General features: G+C 34.9%; 3 protein-coding genes across 7 annotated transcripts; 2 read left to right on the top strand and 1 right to left on the bottom strand.

Moving 5' to 3' along the window:
* The first annotated feature begins 337 nt into the window (after positions 1–337).
* On the top strand, positions 338–2170 carry LOC123695311 (zinc finger protein 423-like). Its single transcript, XM_045641122.1, has 2 exons — positions 338–1483; positions 1749–2170. The coding sequence occupies exons 1-2, from the start codon at positions 471–473 to the stop codon at positions 2050–2052; spliced, it is 1317 nt and encodes a 438-aa protein (XP_045497078.1). The 5' UTR covers positions 338–470; the 3' UTR covers positions 2053–2170.
* On the top strand, positions 2084–19260 carry LOC123695020. 4 transcript variants are annotated; one of them, XM_045640721.1, is made up of 17 exons: positions 2084–2194; positions 7772–7999; positions 8420–8581; positions 9014–9238; positions 9657–9857; positions 10168–10327; positions 10990–11139; positions 11576–11703; positions 12377–12478; positions 12733–12854; positions 13758–13887; positions 14410–14560; positions 16372–16489; positions 17126–17176; positions 17610–17757; positions 18101–18262; positions 19042–19260. In XM_045640721.1, exons 2-17 carry the CDS (start codon positions 7808–7810, stop codon positions 19225–19227), a joined length of 2388 nt encoding a protein of 795 aa, XP_045496677.1. In that variant the 5' UTR covers positions 2084–2194; positions 7772–7807; the 3' UTR covers positions 19228–19260. The 4 variants fall into 4 exon arrangements, with proteins under 4 accessions (XP_045496677.1, XP_045496661.1, XP_045496684.1 ...); XM_045640705.1 differs by lacking the exon at positions 2084–2194 and adding an exon at positions 6932–7350; XM_045640728.1 differs by lacking the exons at positions 2084–2194; positions 9657–9857 and adding an exon at positions 6932–7350.
* LOC123695433 (17-beta-hydroxysteroid dehydrogenase 13-like) lies at positions 2346–6942 on the bottom strand. 2 transcript variants are annotated; one of them, XM_045641278.1, is made up of 6 exons: positions 6635–6942; positions 6198–6335; positions 5606–5797; positions 5225–5354; positions 2825–3001; positions 2346–2538 (listed from the first exon to the last, which is right to left on the bottom strand). In XM_045641278.1, the coding sequence occupies exons 1-6, from the start codon at positions 6866–6868 to the stop codon at positions 2393–2395; spliced, it is 1017 nt and encodes a 338-aa protein (XP_045497234.1). In that variant the 5' UTR covers positions 6869–6942; the 3' UTR covers positions 2346–2392. The 2 variants fall into 2 exon arrangements, with proteins under 2 accessions (XP_045497234.1, XP_045497241.1); XM_045641285.1 differs by lacking the exon at positions 5606–5797.
* Positions 19261–22212: the final 2952 nt, after the last annotated feature.

Raw genomic sequence — 22212 nt, 5'->3', positions numbered from 1 at the left:
TTTATACCTAAAATTTAAAAAATTATTTAAAAAAAAACTAAAGGGGACCTAACGAAAAAATTGTGGGACCTTAAAGGACCTAACGGGGACCTAACGATCAAGGTCATTTTCGACCCAAAATTCCATAGATGGGGTGCTAAGTTTGCACTGGTGTGTACTAGGTACGAGAAACGAGAGTAAATATATTTAAAGCATTAATTTTTGAAATCTTTGATGTATTAGAATTTTTAACTACAGATATTTCATTATTAATTAGAAATTAAGCATACTGCATTTCGTTCAACAATCGTTTGACAATTAATGAAGTTCAAATTAAAATTTGCATTATGCCTATCTAGGTACTTGCTCAGTGATAATTTGTTGTTGTTAATTATTTTAGTTCATAGTTTATTTTATTACTGTAGTTCTGTGTATAATTAATATAAAAACCCATATAATATTCTAATTTCACAACGGACTGCCGTTTAAAAATGGAACATAACTTTGAAAATTATTGTCGAATTTGTTTAGATGTAGAATCCAAACATATTTCAATATACGAGGATCCTATTATACATTTACATATTAAATCATGTTTATCCATGACTGTGAGCCAAACTGATAATCTTCCGAAAGGTATTTGTGAATCTTGTGTATTGCAGCTTAATAATTTTTATAATTTTCAAATGAATGCGCGTTGCTCGCAAGATTGGCTCGAATCCACTTTACAGGATAAGCGAAAAAACACAGAAACTAAAACCTTTATAACGCCGCTTCCCGATTCTGAATACAATTCAGATTCACTCCTTGAATTTCTGAATAGTACATCTAACATTGAGGAGTATTTAAACAATTTAGGTAAGGAAGATATACCTGTAATAGTAAATATGTTAGATAGAACGGAAGGTGATAAATTGGCCAAAGCAAAACTGACAAGCCCAAAAAAGAAGGATAAGCAGAAATCTGTAAATATGAATATTGATGTTTTGGATTCAGACATAGAAATTGTAAAAGAGTTATTGATGAAAGAATTGGAACCGAAGAAGGACAATCTTCATTCATGCTTTGCTTGTAAGGAAAGTCTGGATAGCATAGAAACTCTATCACAACATTTAAGTATCTGTGAAAGTGCGAGCCGAACTTGTGTGCTTTGTAACACACTGTTTGACTCCAAACAGAAGATGCTTCAACACCTCTTAACTCACAATATAACAGCCCCCTTAACCTGTACTTGTGGCAGAAAGTTTGAAGATAAGGAAAAACTATTAGTGCATACAAAATACTGTAATATTGATCATATAGCGTCTATGGGATTCATGTATAGGTGTAAACAATGTAAGGAAATGTTCACAGAGCGGTTCCAGTTATACAAACACGCAAAGAAACATGTGTTGCAGGCTGAGCAAAGGATGTGTGATATATGTGGGCATACATTTGTGGGAAATGAAGCGTTAACTAAACATAGAAAACAGGAACATAATAAGCCTAATAACTGTCATTATAAGTTAGTTTTTTTTTTTCTATTATGTAACAATTATTTTTTCTAGTTTACTATTTAATATTATATTTATGTTGTATGTATTATTGAGATTGTCTTCTTGTAGTTATGTATAACCAAAACTGGCAAAATGGTCTGATTCAATTTACTTTTTTAATAACTATATTTTGTATATATTTATCTCAGACAGACTTCAAGCCATGCCATACTTCTTTTTCGTTTGATATTTTATAAGATTCTTGTCACACAGATATTTTTTTTTAATTTCCAGGTGCAAAGTGTGTAGTTTCACGACAATAAATCGTAAAGAAATGTACAAGCATGTACACAAACACACCAATGGTAAAGACTCAAAACATCTATGTGAAACCTGCGGCCAATGTTTCTCTTCCCGAGTCACTTTATTACGACACTCATTACTACACAGCAATAGCAGATGTTCTGTTTGCTCCAAGGTGTTTAATGATGAGAAGAAACGAGACAAACATATGTTGGATCATGCAGAACTGGTTATGTGCGAGAAGTGCGGACAGTCTGTGAATAGTATTGAGCTGAATGAACATGGCTGCTTATGATTTTAATTTCAGTATAATTACTGTTTAAATACACCAAAGAAACCTAAGAAATGAACAAGATACAATTTAATGTGAATATGGACTAAAAATGGCTGATCAATAAATCTATCAGATTTTATACAAGATTTTATATTTTTATCTGGTATGTTACTTTAAGTATTATATTATCAAACAATAAATCAATTCAATATTGTAGTTCCAAATAGGGTTAAATAATAAACAACATTAGAAATATTTCAATTTATTTAACAACATTACAAAATACAATACATTATAGAAAAGATAAGTCTCACTATAAATTTGAAGTAAATATCAAATGTATCTAAATTCTATGTTATTCTTAACAAAAGCAAAACCATCCTCTATGCGGGTAGTTGAAGAAATCTGTTAATATGATCCTTATTCTGTAGGGCATAAGGTTGTGTATTGCAATAAACGTTTTCATGAAACATGGTATGCTGATGCACTTTCGGTTCTTGCGAATTCCTGAAATGAAGAGTAATAATTATTATTTATCCTTCTGATAAATAAAAACTTATGAAATTTTAAAGAAGGTAACGAAAATTTCGTCATTTAGTAGTTTTTTTTAAACTACGATCCGACGAACTTCAAAATAAATGAACACATTACACAAAGTAGTAGTATTACTGTATGTATTATTATTGTAATGTAACGTATTTTTGGCTGTTATAAAAACACGTTACATTACAATTACAAGTTTATGTAGTAAAACACGCAACTACGAGTTTCACTCCTTACTTTAAGAGCATACCTTCAATAATGATCCTAGCAGCTTCTTTAGCACTAATCTCCGAGTACCACCACGTGAAACGGTGAGACGGCGGTGGGTATAACCCCGTGGACACCGTCGCTAAGTACACAGATGTCGTGTTTATGTTTTTCGTCCAAGTGTCCAGTCGTAGTTCTTCAGATAGCGACTCCATTAGACCTGAAAAATGAATATTAATTTATCGAGATTGAGGGTATGTTTCGAAATCATTGTAAAGTAACAAATATTTATTATAAACTAGCTGTGCCCGCGACTTCGTCCGCGTGGAATAGTGACTGCATAGTAGTTACTACTTATCTTAATTATTGAGTAAACACAGACTACCATAAATAATTAAAAGAACTGTAAGTAAAATTTATTACTAAACTGAGCTAAACAATACAAAAAAAAATGCCTTATTAATTTTCTACGTAAAATTTCTTTTAAATTATGTCATATTATTTTTAGGCACCAGGGGGGAGGCGAGCAAATTTCTTTTCCTTCCTTCCTTGTATGGATGTTTTTAACTATGTATCGTGCAGCAACTGATCAGCTTAATCGATACTCAGTTTTTATCAAATCTAGCACAAAATCCAAATCAGATCTTTCCTGAATCCTGTCTCACGCCTGTAGTAACTAAACCGTTTAGACCGTGCTATAAAAATTAAATTAAAAAAAAACAGCGCTACGAAGAAAAGTGCATAGAAAAAGGAATAAATAATTTCACAAACTTCCCGAAGATTTTTAAAAATAAATACCATTTTAAACATACATAAAAAAAAGTCGTCGGGGCTGCCATGCCAACATAACATCATCATAATATACCTCATTATCAAAATATATGGTACTTAATTTTAAAGATCGTCGGGAAGTTTGTAAAATAATTATTTATTCCTTTCGGTTTCTTATTTTCATGTAATATTTTCAAGTGAGCGAGACCTACCTCTACCTCCATATTACATTCCTACATCATATCAATATCTATAAGTTTGTTGCTCCTTGACATCTTTTAAGTTGGGCCGTAACCGTGCACAAATTGTAATGGACCACAGTGGCAAAAGAAGTGGTATACCTACTTAGGAAAAAATATTGCCAAGGGCCAGGCCTATGTAGCTTTGAGTAGAGTTCAAAATTTCCAGGGTGTGGCTATCCTCTCGCTCCCGTATCCCCTCTTCTTTCACAGACTTTCAACCCTTCCCTTTCCATCCCTAGTAAATGGCAGAACCGATTTTGATGTAAACCATATCTAATTGTACCTATATGTACACGTCATATCCTGTAGTTTGATGCTCCATTTGGTTTATTTATCCCCACTGTCACCCCTAAAAAGCCCTAAATGTAATAAACGGATGAACCGATTTTGATAAAATATGTCTAATTATACTTTACACGTCATGCCCTTTCATTTGATATGTCACTTGAGTATATTTGACAAATTCATTTTTTTATTACCACTTTTATACCTAGGTATATCAAATAAATGGATGAACCGATTTGTTACTAATAGGTCGTTCACTTTCATTTAATATATCACTTAGGTACTTATATTTGACAAATTTCGTTTTTTTCATTCCCACATTTACCCCTATATAACTACCTAGATATAATAAATGGATGAACCGATTTTGATACACTTTATCTAAGAACCAGCGTCGGAAAATGTGCTGCCTAACTAAAAAAACCGCATCTAATTCGGATTACCTGTTAGCGAGCTACGGTGGCACAAACAGACACACACACACACACAGACACACATAGCGGTCAAACACTTATCACCCCCTTGCGTCGGGGGTTAAAAATATAATACGACATAATTTAAAGGACATTTTATGTATAAAATTTACCTAGAAGTAAGCATAATTCTAATTTGACCAACCCCCCCCCCACCCTTGGGCACTTTCGATATGATCACTTGGACATTTACAGGAATAATAATTGTAACAGATAACTTACGTTTTATCGTACAGTGTATAGAATGCCTTAGCAAATGTTCGCCGTGAATACTTAAATGGTCATAACTTTTTTATTTACGAACCGATCGACATGAAATAAACACTAAATGTTAAATTTGATTACCACAATATATTAGTGAAAACCGCATCTTAATCGGATAAGCCGTTTCTGAGATTAGCGTGCACGAACATACAGACAAACAGACAAACCGACAAACAGACAAAAAATTTTTTAACTACAGTTTTGGGTTTGGGATCGATTTAATAATAGCACCTGCTAATTTTTTTTTATATATTTTGATTGTACAGACACGACTTTTCTAGAATTTTATTATATGTATTGATGATGATGATGATGATTGATGATGAAGATTAATTTATTGTTCTATATTGTGTGTATTGTGACTTGTGAGGTTCTATAGTAAAATGAATGAAAAATTTGGAACATCACCTCTTAATCCAAATTTAGCTGCACAATACGGCACCATGTCAGAACAAGGCATAAGTCCAGAACTCGAATTGATAGCTACTATGTGGCCGTGACGCTTCTCTATCATACTTGGCAGAAAGGCTTCGATCAACTGTAGATAAGGATTTGTAGAAATTACTTGTAAGTAACAAGATAGTCGTAAGCAGCAGCAAGTCTGACTTTAAACCTATGAATCCAACTAAAAAGCACTTAGTTAAGTATGTATAAAAATTTTAAACAAGAATTTAAGAATCGGAATATGTTACCTACTATTTTCGTGTTGCGAAAAAACAGTTAGTAGTTGTAAAAAAGATTATTGCAAAAAATATATGCATAGATAAATAACATTGTCATCAAACACACCCAAAAGTGTGCCATCAAATTGACTTCAATCAGTCTCCCAATCCTCTCAGTACTGAGATGTGTGAGCGGCGCACAAGTGAGCGCCCCGGCGTTGCTCACGACCATGGTCACTTCGCTGAGCTGTCGCCGCATGCGAACCGCTAGCGACGCAACCTGATCCCGCATGGTCACGTCGATTGTGAAGCCATACGACTGAAAATGGAATGTGATTAATTATAGAAATGGCTTCGGATGCTATTGAACTAAAATGAAGTAATCGAAATGATATCAAGTAACAAATTATGTCCTCTTAATTGAAATTTGAGTGCAATACTTGTTGCACAATATTTGAATATGCTTTGCGGGTATTTCTCAATCTGTGATCGGAATTATATTCTGGTTGCATTTTAGCATACTTATTTTAGTAAAACACTAAAGAGCATATTTCAATGTAGGTATACAGTAAGTCAGTGATTAGGGTCTATAGAGTATCCGATATTTTCGGAGATTTTTTTCGTGTCAATATTGGGTATTTATTGTTCGATCCTGCTGCCGAAATTTTCCCTTTTAGCGAATAAAAATCTCTGACTTTTATTATCAAGTATGATCTTACATCGCCGTCCTTCTTCCGTATCTCTTCAACAACCGCTCTGTTCCGTCTTGCATCATTATCCCAGTAGATAACGGTGGCTCCGAGCTCAGCAAATTGCAGAGCGAGCTCGCGACCGATGCCTTGGCCTGCTCCAGTTATCTAAAATCGAAGACATCAGCACCATATTATATATTCTAATTGGAAATATCAACTCCTCTCATGTTGCCTTATTTAGGTACAACTAGACGCTCTCCCACTCGATCAATTATTTCGTGCTTATAATATTAGCCATGTCGGATTTCTTTCAAGAATAGAAGTGTTCAGTACGACAAAAAAAACTAATAAAATTTGATACTTGTATAAAGGCAGGTAGAAAGTAATCCTAAATGCATATGCTTTCAAATGCACGGGATATACTAATCATACTTTATCATTATAAATGTAACCATCGTATTTACCAGCACAGTCTCCCCACACAAGCTCTTCATAGTCGGCGGTATGAACACCCTCACAATCGCAACCGCACAAGTCGACACCAGTTTGGTAACCAGAATCACTATATCCAAAGTCAACAAGGGTACAGAAACTAACCCCCCTCTCCCCCACCACGGGAGTATCCATACCTCCTGTAGCACCCTGAACCGTCGCGCCAAGTACCCTACAAAACGTACAAATATGTTCTTTTTACGCATAGATTGAGTAAATAATGTAAATGTTGTGACAAGGTTTGACAAAGTCAGTGGTGTTTTCTTTTCTTATGCCGTTAAAACATGTGGCCTTTTCTTATTAGAAACGTATTTTTATCTCTTTAGATTTTCTTCAATAAAAAATTTGCAAATTTTTATTCATAACAGCAATTGCAATTTCTTAAAATATTTATTCTTGATTTATAATTTAAAAAATAAATTAGTTGTTTCCCTGAAGTTTGTTGGCACAATTTTCTATTGCAATGTCACTCTCCGTCATCGTAATTTTATTTTGCAAACGCTTTGATCTATTTATTTTATGAAATTAATTGATACCTTTAATCATGGCTAAACCATTGCAAAAGGAGAGAGAAAACAGATCAGCGGAAAAGAAGGATTTAACTTTCCATCCCTATAATATAACTCCGGAGAGCGCACATACTTCAATACTGCTGTTAGAGTCTGCTGAGCCTGAGATATTATGCCAGGTTTACATATTTTTAATTTTTATGGTTCTTAGCTTAGTTCTATTACGAGGTACGCTAAACGTGAACGCTGAACGTGAATAGTCTATTCTTTGCATAATTGCATATACCTTGGTCTACTTTGGTATAGGTCCGATGAACACTAATAAGCATCACCCATCCCCATCCCCATCACCAAAGCCTATCTTAAAATTAGTGTATATCGCAATCGCGGGATGTAGATGCTTCGCAATTTATAGCCATCATTAAGGTATAAATGATACGTCTGTGCGCAAAACACGTCTATGGGTAGGTATGCACACCGCGAGTTTTGTAAGAATAACTTCACTGTAATTCATTTATCTTAATGAGGAAAGATAGGAATGGGTCAAAAAATTTATACAATTAGTCACCAGATATTCTAATTTTCTTATATTACATACAGACTCTTCGAGCAATAACCAAGTTCTCAGCACAAGAGATGCATAACCGTTACGTCCTGTTCGACTTGGACGCTATAAAATACATTTTACCTCACGTGGAACATCCAGAGTTGAATATCAAACGGTTTGCTCTGAAGGCTTTAGCGCAACTCTGTCAGTTGCCTAGAGGACCAGAACAGGTACTGGCCAATCCTCAGAACTTGAGGAAAATCGCTTTTATGCTGGTGAAGGTATGATAATGTTTATATATTTATTTATAATTAGCCTATCGTCACGGCTACACCTGGGATAAAAACATAAAATATAGCCTATGTTCATCAGGGATAATGTGGGATTCTAATGGTAAAATAATTTTTAAAATCAGTCCAGTCGTTTCGGAGCCTATTCAATTTAAACTAACAAACAATCAAATCTTTCCTCTTTATAATATTAGCGTAGATTTACTTTACAGGTAAGAATAATTCTTTTTAATAAAAAAAATGTAACAAAATTATTGCACAATTTATTTTTCAAGGTGTCCATTGTGGCTCAAAGCCTTCTCTGTCAGGAAAGCTAATGTTCTATATTCGGAACTATATTCAAAATTACATCTCACCTTTTATTTGCAATCATTCGATTCTATTAAGTTAAAAATGATTTAATAATTTCAGATAGAAGACGTATTCGTGTTAGAATTTGCGTCCCTCGTCCTATCAGAATTGACTCGCGAACCGCTCGGATGTGAGCAGCTGGTGTCAGCGAATATATTGAATAGCCTGTGCGGTAGGATGAAGAACAGTCTTGATCCTGATGTTCAAAAGAATTGTCTTCAAGTATGAATTATTTGAGAATCATTTATTCTACATCAGCTAAATAGGTAAATAAAGTTTCAGTGTCTGTTTCCTGCTTCATAATAAACGCAGTGAAAATAGCGGGCGTGAGGTAGTTAGTAAAAAAATTTTATATTTATTAGTAATCGTCCCATTTGAATACTTCTCCCTTACTAGCAGTTTTTTTACTATAATTTCATCATCCAACAACTCCCGACTTGGTTACCTATAGTCACTAGTCAGACTCGATTAAATGCGGTTTTATCTGCTCCCTTTACCAGAGAGTTCGTAGTTGCACTGTATTTTCTCCGAATTTTCGAGATTAGCGTATTCAAATGGATAAACAACCAAACCATTCAGATTCATAGAATTAGCATTGCTTATATTAAGTAGCCTTACAATGCAGCAGAATAAGACATTGTCCAATCATTCCAGACACTAAGTAACCTACTAGAAGACCCAGTTTGCGCGTCAGAAGTGACAAAGAACCAACAATTCAGTTGGGCCTCTCTTCTCGCTCTAATGCAAAGCCAATACTTAGCTATACAACACGCTGCCCTAAAGACCGTGGACCAATTGATATGTAGGTACAAGGATGTGGTCGTGCAGAAGTCGTTTAGAGCCTCTACGGGTGTACTGGATCTGTGTGATATACTTGAGGTAGGTTTTATTGTTTGTTTCATCATTTATTTTATTAGTTTAAGGTTAATTACTATTACCTACTACGTTGAATATTCTACACTGCAAATAATAACTAGAATATAACTTATAAATTATAATATAAAACGTTTAACTATATGAGCTAAATAGTATATGAGTAAATGAAGGAATGAAACAAATCACTTTTGCAATGTCTGAATGGTCATATCCATCGAACCCACACCTTCCGATTCCATTTAGGTTCAATATCCCCACCGTGTTTAAATCATATATAAATTTTTTACAACACATCAAATTTAGCTGTAAAATGATAAACGACAAAGAAAAATACAGTTTAAAACAGAAATATAAAAGAGAGAGCCATATATATACACATAGCTAATTACACTCCCAACAACTTGAGCTAAATTTCTTCCAGTCCTACGAATTCCGGGACGTACATACTCAAGTGTTAGGCGTATTACGCAACTACGTAGAAACAGAAGAGAACGCAGCACATTTGTACCAATCTGGGTGTATTCTGCGTTTACTGGCGTATCTAGAGATGGCCCTACCGGCTATGAAGCCACACTGCCTTGCTGTGCTTACTAAAATGTCGTTCACTTCTAATGGACGTGATGTTAGTTCTTATTATTCTTATTACCATTATATCATCTTAAAACAGTACGTACGTAACGTAAACAGTTTAGTTAGGCCTGATTAGTGAGTAGTGAACAATCTAGGAAAAGAAGGTAGAAGGAATATCTGGGCATATCATCTACCGATTTAATCATCGATTATCAATTCTTTTTGCACAAATTAAATGAAAATTCTTAAAAATGTCATAGCTTGTGTACTTTTATTGCTATACTTACTTAATTAGTATCAAGATATAAAATTCCCAACCTTTGGCAATCTTTTTAACATTTTAAATTATTTCCTTATTCCAGGCTTTATATGAAACGGGTACAGACCTCGTATTCTGTCATCAACTATTGAGTTCAAATGTTGAATTGCTAGCCGACGCGGCTATGGGTGTTGCCAACATGACGAAGTTATTGCCGGCCGCTGTGAGGATGTCCGATACCAACATTATAGAAGCGTTGTGTGGTAAGTTTGTCTGCTTGTCCGCATCTTAGGTAGAAATCTACATATTCTGGGTTTGGGCAGCAAAAACGAAAAGCAGAAGTAAATGGCAAGTGTAGTACTATGTTATACGAGACTACGCAATCTGTTAGAAAAGACAAACTAATATTGTATTTGTGAAAGAATATGACAGTCTTCGTAGTTCTCTAATTAATTTTAGTATAAATTCCCCTGTTAAGATCCAATGTAGTAACGAAAATTACGGTAAACGGAAAAACGGTCGAATGTAGTAACGAAAATTACAATTGAAATAAAACATTTGCACCAAATCTTATAGGTATTCAAATAAATTGGTTGTTTGTAAAGTCGGTTTACTGACGATAGTTGAACGTGACAACGTCCGATTGTGCTTCTTTGTCGCTGGTTCCGCGCTCTCGCTCGCACTTCAAGCCTTACATGGAACGCCTCAGATGAGTCAGAGCGAGGTAACGCCGCATGAGTCATGTTTTTTCGTGCGTGCAGCCGGCTTTATCGAATTATAAGACGTTGTCACGTCAAAAACGTCCTAATTTACTTACTTAGTTAAGCAAGTCTTCATCACATTATCGTAACTAACCAGATACCTAATTATTTCGTTTCTTAAACATTTTTATCTAAATACCAATAAAATAAATAAATAATTTCAGCCATATTAGCAGATGATGCAGCAGTTTGGTTCTATATAAGGATGAATGCTCTCCGTGCTTTGTCGGAGTTATGTCGGATCATACCTAAAGCTGCCTACAGCGCGATCGAACCTAAGACCTTTGCTTCTTTGAGGAATATTAATAAAAAGTGTAAGTAGTTGAGAAATTAATGGTTTATTTTGTAGGGTAAATAAATAGGGTTTGTGCCTAAATATGTTGCTAAAGTTTAAGTTATCATATAAATTGTGCTCGACTGCAATCATAAACTTAATTCATAAAATAAAAACGACGTATGTCACTCGGGGACTGCCGCGGTAAAGCTATTGCATGCTATGCCTTCAAGCCACACCTCCGCCCGTCGGAGTGGGGAGCGTGAGGTTTTTCGTTACGGAATTTCTCGATTCGTTCCCCGCGCTCAAGGCCCGCGATAGAAGCTATGCAATAGCTTAATAAAAAATCCTGGGATATTTCCATGACCATGACTATTGTAAAAGAAAAAATTATTTTCTGAGAAACTTGACTAGCCTATTCGTAAACTATTGACAAAAATATATATTTTCCTATATAAATAATGTAATATTTTCAGTCAAAGACAATCCGATAGAAGCGCAACGCCTAGCAGTGCAATGCTACATCAATTTGCAGAACTACCATGTTAGCACTAAAGCGATGCTTAACGCTGAATTTATGCAAGAGTTACTTAATATTTTACAGGTGGATATTATCTACTAATATTATAGAGCTGAAGAGTTTGTGTGTTTGAACGCGCTAATCTCAGAAACTACTGGTCCGATTTGAAAAATTATTTCGGTGTTAGATAGCCCATTTATCGAGGAAGGCTATCCATACTAATATTATAAATGCGAAAGTAACTCTGTCTGTCTGTCTGTCTGTTACTCAATCACGCCTAAACTACTGAACCAATTTTCATGAAATTTGGTATGAATATAATTTGATACCCGAGAAAGGACATAGGCTACTTTTTATCCCGGGAAAATGACGCATTCCCGGAAATCCTACGGGAACGGGAACTATGCGGGTTTTTCTTTGGCTGCGCGGGCGAAGCCGCGGGCGGAAACCTAGTAGGCTATATATAAGACGCTAAGATCAACAGGAGCGGAGCAACGTGGGCGAAACCGCGGGGCACATAAATAAAATAGTACATTTTACAGGTTGATAGTGTACTTCGGTACGGATGTATGTATGTTTGTTTTTGGAAAAAACTACAAAACCATACTTATTTAAAACTTACTGGAAAACTAGGCTATTTGTAGGTTATGACAGAATAAAAAACTTTGCAATAGTTATTGAGTTTATCGCGAACAGACAGACACACGCGAATATAAGCACTTAATGAAATTAATTATATTTTTTATTACAATTTCAGCGCATAGACATCAGTTTGAAAATAATGACGTGCACCGTGATTAGTGGGCTGATGAAGGAGGACATGGCTAAAGACTTGTTCACATCGAAAAATGGAGAGGAGGTATCATTCAAAATATTATATTTTTAGCTATTATAAACTTTTTACTAAATGCATATGGATTTAACTATACAAATATAAAAATAGTAAATTTTACTGTAATTTTTGTCTGTCTATCGGTTCCGGCTAATCTGTGAAACGGCTGAACCGATTTTGATGGGACTTTCACTGACAGAGTAAATTTTGCATTTGTAATATTAGAAGGAAAGTTGTAATACCTGTTGTAATACTAAATAATATATTATTATGTTTTAAAGGTGGTGTCAAATAACCTACGTATAGAGCACGTGGGTCTCCGCACCGCGTTGTGTTTATTAATTGCCGCCAGCGTGTCGGAAGATGGCGCTGATGTGTATTTGGACTTGGGGACTATACATTTGTTCGTATATCTATCATAATAATCATCATCTATATCTCTGTATGTCTATACTAATATTATAAGCTGAAGAGTTTGTTTGTTTAAACGCGCTAATCTCAGGAACTACCGGTTCGATTTGAAAAATTCTTCCGGTGTTAGATTGCTGAAATCACGGAGCGCAGCTAATCTATGATAATTATCATTAATCTCTATATTATATAACATATAACATTTTCGTGTCACAATGTTTGTTACCATACACCTCCGAAACGACTGCACAGATTTTCATGAAATATTGTTTGCCTATTGTCTGAGAATCGGCCAACATCTATTTTTCATACTCCTAGAGTCCTAAGTGATAAAAGTACGCTGAACAACGTTTTCCGGGACAGGTTGTTTCCTAATATGTCACTGAACTCCTAAATCGATTTCAGTGCGAATTTTTATGTTTGGCTGATATGATAATAATAATTTAGGCTTACCATTCGAATGCGAGCGAAGCCGCGTAGAAAAGCGCGTTTTCTACAACCCAACTTACCGACCAAACACGAATCCATACTATAATATTATAAATGCGAAAGTAACTCTGTCTGTCTGTCTGTCTGTTACTCAATCACGCCTTAACTACTGAACCGATTTGCATGAAATTTGGTATAAAGATATTTTGATACCCGAGAAAGGACATAGGATAGGTTTTATCCCGGAAATCCCACGGGAACGGGAATTATGCGGGTTTTTCTTTGACTGCGCGGGCGATGCCGCGGGTGGAAAGCTAGTTCTTTATAAAATTATTTTTATTCTTCCTTCTTCCTTACAACTTCCAAAAAATTTTCTTTATAAAATTATTTTTATATTATTATTTTCGTCATCCAAATTCCAAACCTTTGTTTTCATATTATAATAATTGAAAATTTGTCCATGTAGCATGGTAGAAAACAAGCAAGCAAGATACGTAGTGAGCGCGTGGGAGCCGGCGCTAGAAGCGATATTCCGGCAACATCCGTCTGCCAAGTTTGCGTACACTGGGAGATTGGATATTAATGATTTTACACAGGTAAATGCATTTCATTTAGTTATATCGCGTTATAGATTAGAAAATAGAAACACATCACTACAAAGTCGCTTGTTCTGTCCCTATGTCCCTTTGTATGCTTAAATCTTTAAAACTACGCAACGGATTTTGATGCGGCTTTTATTAATAGATTGAGTGATTCAAGAGGAAGGTTTTAGTATATAATTATTTTATTAGGTTTTAGACAAAGCGGGCGAAGCCGCGGGCGGTAAGCTAGTGATATATACTTATATCTATCATCAAATTCACTATTTATTTGTTCTAAGTAATCGATATTAATATTGATTATATATATACACACATATATACAGCTTCGAAAGTGTCCCCAAAAATAGAAATAGATTAATAATAATCGGAAGTTTTATGTCGTCGTTATTGTTTTGGACCTGTATCGAAAATAATATATAGAAACTAATCCTTATACGCAGTTTATTACCTATAAGTACTTATTAAAAATTAATTTGTAGAAACTACTACATAAAATTGTATCTTTATTATCTGCAGGAGGGTTTCTACGTCCAAAAGTGCCTAAACAGTCCGTTCCCAACGATCCAGTCACTCGTGAACAAGACTCCCCCTCACACCGACCCAGTGTATATCTGCATGTTCCACCAGCCCTTTGACGCTGTGTCCAATATGGATATACGGACCCCCTGTATGTAATTGAGTCAAACTTGTTAACTTTTATAAGTATTTATATGTAATCATTTTATAAAATCATCAATTTGAAATATCCCTTGTACTCAAAAGAATTGTCGAATTGGCATTTTTTTAATGTTTCATTTGCTGAAATCGTTTCAAAATCTTTGGCGTTTTGATTGTGTAGCATACTTGTATAGTGCCACAAACTTAACTGACCTGGTGACGGTGTCACTGATGTCGATTTTAGTGCTAAAAAGTAATTCCGCGGATGCAAGGGTAAAAATAAAGTCATTGCCAATGGTGTAAATTAATTAATAAGTAACTTTTTATTTATACAAAATATTCCGTATGAAAAGTCTGTGAAAATGTGACATTTCAAAATGGCGGCACGTAGTTCCAGTTTTTGCCACCGGGTCAGTTAAGTTTGTGGCACTGTAGCTTTTTTTAGGGTTCCGTAGCCAAAATGGCAAAAACGGAACCCTTATAGTTTCGTCATGTCCGTCTGTCCGTCTGTCCGTCTGTCCGTCTGTCACAGCCGATTTACTCGGAAACTATAAGTACTACAGTGATGAAATTTGATGGGAATATGTGTTGTATGAACCGCTACAAAAATATGACACTAAATAGTAAAAAAAAGAATTGGGGGTGGGGCCCCCCATACATGTAACTGAGGGATGAAATTTTTTTTTTCGATGTACATACACGTGTGGGGTATCAATGGAAAGGTCTTTTAAAATGATATAAAGTTTTCTAAAAAACATTTTTCTTAAAGTGAACGGTTTTTGAGATATCAGCTCTCAAAGTCGTAAAAAGTATGTCCCCCCCCCCTCTATTTTTATAACTACGGGGTATAAAATTCTAAAAAAAATAGAGGTGATGCATGCTAATTAACTCTTTCAACGATTTTTGGTTTGATCAAAGTATCTCTTATAGTTTTTGAGATAGGTTGATTTAACTGTAATTTATTATATTTGCTGCTACGGAACCCTTTGTGCGCGAGCCCGACTCGCACTTGGCCGGTTTTTGTTATTAGATACTATTGAAAGAACCTTTTTTTTTTTTCGATACAATATAAGTAAATCTTACTTATTCTATTCATGGATTTAGCTATGGTCTCAGGATGGGGCAGCGGTATAAGTATAGTCGAGCCAATTTAATAGGCAACATTTGACGTCTATCAATTTTATCTTCGAAGAGAGGTAACCTGCTTAAAAACATCGATTAAAGTGAATTAATCGATACGGATTTGAAACATATGTCAATCGAATTTATTAATTTATGATGATTTTTATTCACAAGTAATCAATGCATTCGATTCTAGATGTCAGATTTAGATTTTTAGAGTAACGTCTCTGGTATTTAAAAAGAAAAAAGGTTTATTGACACAAAATTGTAGCGACGTCAGTTCTTCAATTCAGAAATTATTTATTATGTTTAGTATGGTTTATCAGTAAAATGAAATCTTAAAATTACTTGTATCGGTCATTATTATTATAAATATGTAATCATAATTGAAAGAAGTTAAGCAAATGTGCAGTTCTAACAAAACGAAATATCATGTTATTCTATGTCGTCGTTACTAGGTTACGTTGTTGAATTTTGTTGAACTGTCAAATGTTGCCTATTAAAATGGCTCTACTATAGTTAGCCTTATTTATTCTTATATTCATCATATTAAAAACCGTTTTAATATTCATAGCTTTATTAATGGCGAATAAATTATAATTAGACACCCAATGAAATTCAAGGACACAAAAACAGATTAATTCTCACATAACTTTGAACATAATAAAAATTTACAGAAGCATATTTTATTTAATTCAGACGAATCAGAATCGCGTCTGGCGATATCGCAGTCGAGTCGACTGCGTTTGCCCAAACTGCCTGATGATGTCAATTTGCGACAGTATTTGCTGAGATTGAAGATTTGGTTTGGTGATCCGTAAGTTATAAATAATTATTTATCAATTAGCTCTTAAGCATTTAAGAATCTAGTCTACTAGTTAATATTTATGTAAATCACAGCAAATTTAATGTTTTTATGGACATACGGAGCGACATAATCGACTTCCGACTAAGCTCCTTAAATAAAAAAAAGACGTGTGTCACTCGGGGACTGCCGCGGTTGCGCTATTGCATGCTATGCCTTCAAGCCACACCTCCGCCCGTCGGAGTGGGGAGCGTGAGGTTTTTCGTTACGGAATTTCTCGATTCGGTCCCCGCGCTCAAGGCCCGCGATAGAAGCTGTGCAATAGCTTAATAATTATTTATCAATTAAAAATAGAAATAAGTAAAAAGCGTTTTATTTGCCACCATGTAAAAAAATATAAATCTTAATATTAACACACAGAACAGAAAACAAAAGAAAAAGATAGCAATGGTGGCAAAAAGGACTCCCCGTCAGCAAAGCAGCTAGTAATTAGCTTTTTAGCATTTAAGAACCTAGCCAATTTATTTTTTAAACAATTCAGATTATAATAACTACCTCCTCTGGTCTTATTTGTCATTTAGGTTAGGACGAACTCGTTACTAATAAGTAGAACCCTAGTTTAATATTTGTGTTTATGATTTTTTACAGGGCTAAATCTCTACATTACTTCGAGATTGAAGATGCTCATTATGAAGTAAGGTCAGTGTTATTGCTACCCTTTATTTGCTATGTAAAATGTTATTTTTGCTGTAAAATTGAATCAGTAAACGAAATGTGAAATTTATGTTCTTATTTAGATAAAAATATGTTTATACGGGGGTATAAATTGACAAGAATTCCACTATGATTCGATCGGTAGTGTCTACTGTCTTGGTGTTCACATGAATATTATTGTCGGAAAGCAATATTATTGTATACTAGCTGCACTCCGCTCTGTTAGTCTTAGCGTAATGATATATTTATAGCCTTCGTCGATAAATGGGCTATCTAACACCGAAAGAATTTTTCAAATCGGACCAGTAGTTCCTGAGATTAGCGCGTTCAAACAAACAAACTCTTCAGCTTTGTAATATTATAAGTATAGATTTATAATATTTTCTTAGCTCATATTTAACGCTAAAATATCTATCAGGTACCGCGACAAATGCGAAGAAGTATCGTCATCTCTCAAGAACCGAGCCCAACTGCTCGCCGAGTTTGTAGCTGAACAAATGTCCGGTTTGTCGCAAGAAAAGGACTGCACTATGCCCAGTGTTAACTTGCACTTGTCCGATTTGATGGTTTGTGTAATAAATATATTCTTAAAGAATTTCCTCGTGCACCGCTCTATCTATTAGAAAAATCGCATCAAAATCAGCACAATCATCGTGCGTCTTCTTGTAGAATAAATATTTGAGTTTGAAATTCGTTTCAATAAATATGTACTGGACAACAGAAGCGAATGACTGTCGAAGTTTTGTGTTCCTGGTCAAAGTGGTTCTAATTTGTGTTTTCATTGTCGGCGACGCTAGCGAGTGCGGCGGGCTCTAACTGCTTTTTTGTTTTAGCGAGGGTATTTACGTTTTAGGCAATTTTTCTCATCAAATTTGTATTTTTAATAACCGTATTTTCATTTTATAACAGGAAGAGCTAGGCTCTTGCGTAGTGGGTATCGGGTGGGTGAAATGCGGGGGGATGTTAGAGCGGGCCGTGCTGTACAAAGTGGTCGCGGACCGCGTGGGGCTGCCCTGCGCGTTGTACCGAGCGGGCACACGGGCCTGGTGCGAGATAGCCGTGCCGGAGATAGTGCGTACTTATAACATTGAGATAATATTACTACGTATGGAGGAGACACCACGAACAAAATCTGTGCGCCATTTTTTTGCTCTAACTAAGTTTTAAAAATTATTATCTAGTTAGGTACTTACCGATGGAAGTTATTCCTTTGCACTTTTCCGTATTATTTGTATTATTTGTGCAATATCGTAACACACACGAAGGCATATTTGATGCATTTCACTTTAAAACAAATAAAAAATGAGCGTGCATTTACGCCATATGGCGTATGTTGAGCGGAACATAAGTGATGTAGGCGGTGTCGTCTCCATATGTATATCTCAATGACTTATAACTATAAATAATAGTTACTACGTACATTCAACATACCAGAAGACACGCACATTATCACCAGAAGACACACTCACACCAGAAGACACAAACTCACAACAGAAAACACAAACTCACACCTGAAGACACACACACCAGAAGACACAAACTCACACCAGAAGACACAAACTCACATTATAAGACACAAACTCACACTCACACCAGAAGACACAAAATCACACTATAAGACACAAACTCACACCAGAAGGCTCACAATTTGTGCCGAAGCGTGTTTGGTTCTAGTATTTAAAAACTGAAAAGCTTAAACTTAGCCGGTGTGTTTGTATGTGTATGTCTGACTAGTAATCTGCGTAGACTAACATGACATAACACGTAGTGTATGTCGTATTTTTCGTACTGATAATAATTGTTGCCTATTGTGTTTCATAGTAAAACTATAATAAATCCTCCCTTCCCAGACGGAAACAACAGACAAAGAAGAAAGTTACCCAGCCGGGTTACTCCGGGCCAACTACGTAGTGGACCTCACTCTATCCCCGGGAACACTTGTACCGCGAGAGAGTCCGATCGCGCAGAAAATCTGCGGGAATAGCGCACCTTGTACTGCTAGAGAGTTGGTGGATGTGTGTCGGTGTGAACACTAGCTTGTGATAATGAAATAAAGAATGATGTGTAAATGTTTGTTTTATTTGTACTTCCCGACTTATTGATTACCTAATGACTATGATAATTATTATTAATTTAAAGGAGTCAATAAAAACACATAAAACTTTGCCGATCCCACCAATCACTTAAATACATATAGTTCAGGATACATCGCCCATTTTTGCAAGTGACTACTATCAAGCTAATTTTCCGTTTGTAGCTTTATTTTGATGAGACGCCCAATAATTTCGTGTACGAAAGTCTCGATTGTGGTAGCTAACATGCTAACAGCGCTTACCAACACATTTTGGCATTCATTTTTGTTATCAATAGAATCTTGAAAATGATGATTGGAATACAATAAATCGGGGATGTATTTATAAAAAATAGTACAGTTTATTAAATATATTTAAAACAGTCTTAATTTCCATTTTCTAGGCAAAAATTGGACAAATGCATCGTTAAATACGAGTTATGTCCGTTAAGAAACACCAAATATGGGTTTTTTTTTCTCAATAAGTCAGTTCATGGACAATTGTTGTACAATATTGGAGCCCTTTGTTTGAAATGGTCGTGATAGGTATATTATTAATCAGAAAGAAAAGACAATACATAAAAGCGCATGTAATAATTAATACCTTTAAAAAAAGTTTATTTTCGACAATGTCCATATCCATAGAATTAAATCCAGTTATGGACAGTGAAGAATTTTATTTAAACAACATAACCTATCATGATAGTAAATCGTGTACCTAATATTTCGTACACTTAAATACTATAAATAAAAGTAATATCACATTTTGCTGACATTTATACAAAAATTCTTATAAGTAACCAAAATTGTGTCCTCACTTCCTTAAGGATTTCCTTAGTAAAAACGGATTTCTTCGAAACGAGTCGCAGCAACTAAACATAACGTTCTGCCATCTTCAAACATTTTGGCCGTACCTATAACATGAAGTGTCGTATTTTGATAGCCTATGAACCAAACTTTTACTCAAATTTTAAAACGTTAATTTTGGTCTTAATATTTAAATTTTATATTTATTTTGTCCATTACTGGATGCTTGTCCACGACTGGTGCCGTTACCTTATGTGTATTCAATAAAAGTTAAGTAGTAAGTAGTAACTACTATGCAGTCACTATTCCACGCGGACGAAGTCGCGGGCACAGCTAGTAATAAAATAAATACCTATGTACCTAGTAACAAAAACAGCAAGATTGTTTATTTTCTACAAAATGCTTTCTATCTATGGGCTATGGCGGCCTCTTTTTTCTCTCAGTTTGGCGTGTATGATAATCCCTTCAGCTTCGGAGTCAATACAATCTAATTCCACTACAATACAAATCTGACTAACTGTCAGATTTTTCAAAAATTAATAACTCAAAATTGTGACTCAAATAGCTCTTCGAGGGTCGTGTCTTTCCATTCAAAAATTATATCAATAAACAACAAAAATATTTCACTAGCGCGATTCAACTCGACTCAATAGCGTATAGCGACATCTATTTTCACTGAACTATAATAAGTTATTTGTTCATATTTTTTTTTTTTTAATATTTAATGGCCTGGTTACGACTTGTTCATATAATATAGCATTTTTCTAGCTACGTTATTTAATTATTAGGTATTTATTATTGAGATGATTTCTGGAACAAAATGTTTTAACTATGTTCCTAAAGGAGAATGGCGAAACTGGGCCTAACTGTTACAGAAATCATAATATATTTAAAATTCATTATGTTATTTCTAGTAATTCTTGGTAAAATATTTACTTCTGATTCTATGGGAAAACAAATCTTTGAAAAAAAAGATAATGTGTTCACTACCGGCATTGTTATTTAGATTTCTATGACTACCGGTCTTATCAAGCAGAGATTGTCAGTGTTGTCAGGAGTAAAAAAGTCGAATATATCGATTAATACGAATGAATGTCTATATTTTATTTTTAATTTTATTGAATTCAAATGCTTTATAAATCAGAAGCAAAACTTAAATTATTTTTAACACATATCTTAATTTATTTAGATCATTCTATAAAATAAAAACATGTTTTACTTAATCAATAATAATTATAACATTTTTATTTAGGTAGCTGGCCATTAATAAAATGTCAAATTATTAATCATAATTGTGTCAGTGATGAGTGATTTGTTTATGTTTCTTGTTTGACATTTGAGTGAAGTTTTAGGCCCTTCTCCCATTACGATACGCATAGGCGATTCAAGTATCCTGCAAGTCTCGGAGACTAGTCGCCGCGGAGTATCTCACATACATTTTTATGTAGGCTCGCACACTACGCTACTGGTATCCTACACGTCCGCGACTAGTATAGCACAATAGCACTACTCACCGTGTCGGTCGCTTTTGCATCGCGTCTCGACTCTCGCGCGTATCTCTTCGTTAGAAAGATAAAAATATCTAATCATCATGTTGTAGTTCTCGTTCGGCTACAAAAACTCTACAATTTATGTTTCTTTCAATATATGGATGAATCCAGTACTTCTTACTCTTACGTTGGCGTCTTCTATTTCTATAAAAAAGAAAAACTGCAAGAGCTTCTTCGTCACTGGAATTGCTGATTGCTCGACATAACGACGTAACTGTTGTTGCAATAAATAAATGAATTATTATTATTATAACGTCGGTCCACAAAAACGAGGCACAATAATGATGAATTTAGTCATTTTTCAGTCGCATAATATGCGAGCATCGGGTAGCCAGCAAATATCTAAGTAGTATTCTACGCGAGTATCGTATTCTAGAAGTATCGTACCTAATGGCAGAAGGGCCTTAGTAACGTTATATTCAAAATTGATCTTAATCAATATCCCAATATCTCTGCTATCCCATAGAAAAGATCTATAATTATTATATTCATAGAGTCTGTATATTTTTATCTGTTTAATCACCCATAAATCATCAGTGTAACGATCAGGCCCAGAGTCCTATGGGAGTTTGCCATTCTCCATGATAGAATAA

The sequence above is a fragment of the Colias croceus genome, chromosome 1 (genome assembly GCF_905220415.1).
Source record: "Colias croceus chromosome 1, ilColCroc2.1".
Lineage (NCBI taxonomy): Eukaryota > Metazoa > Arthropoda > Insecta > Lepidoptera > Pieridae > Colias > Colias croceus.
The sequence above is the reverse complement of the archived record's forward strand: the minus strand, read 5'-3'. Positions and strand labels throughout refer to the sequence as shown.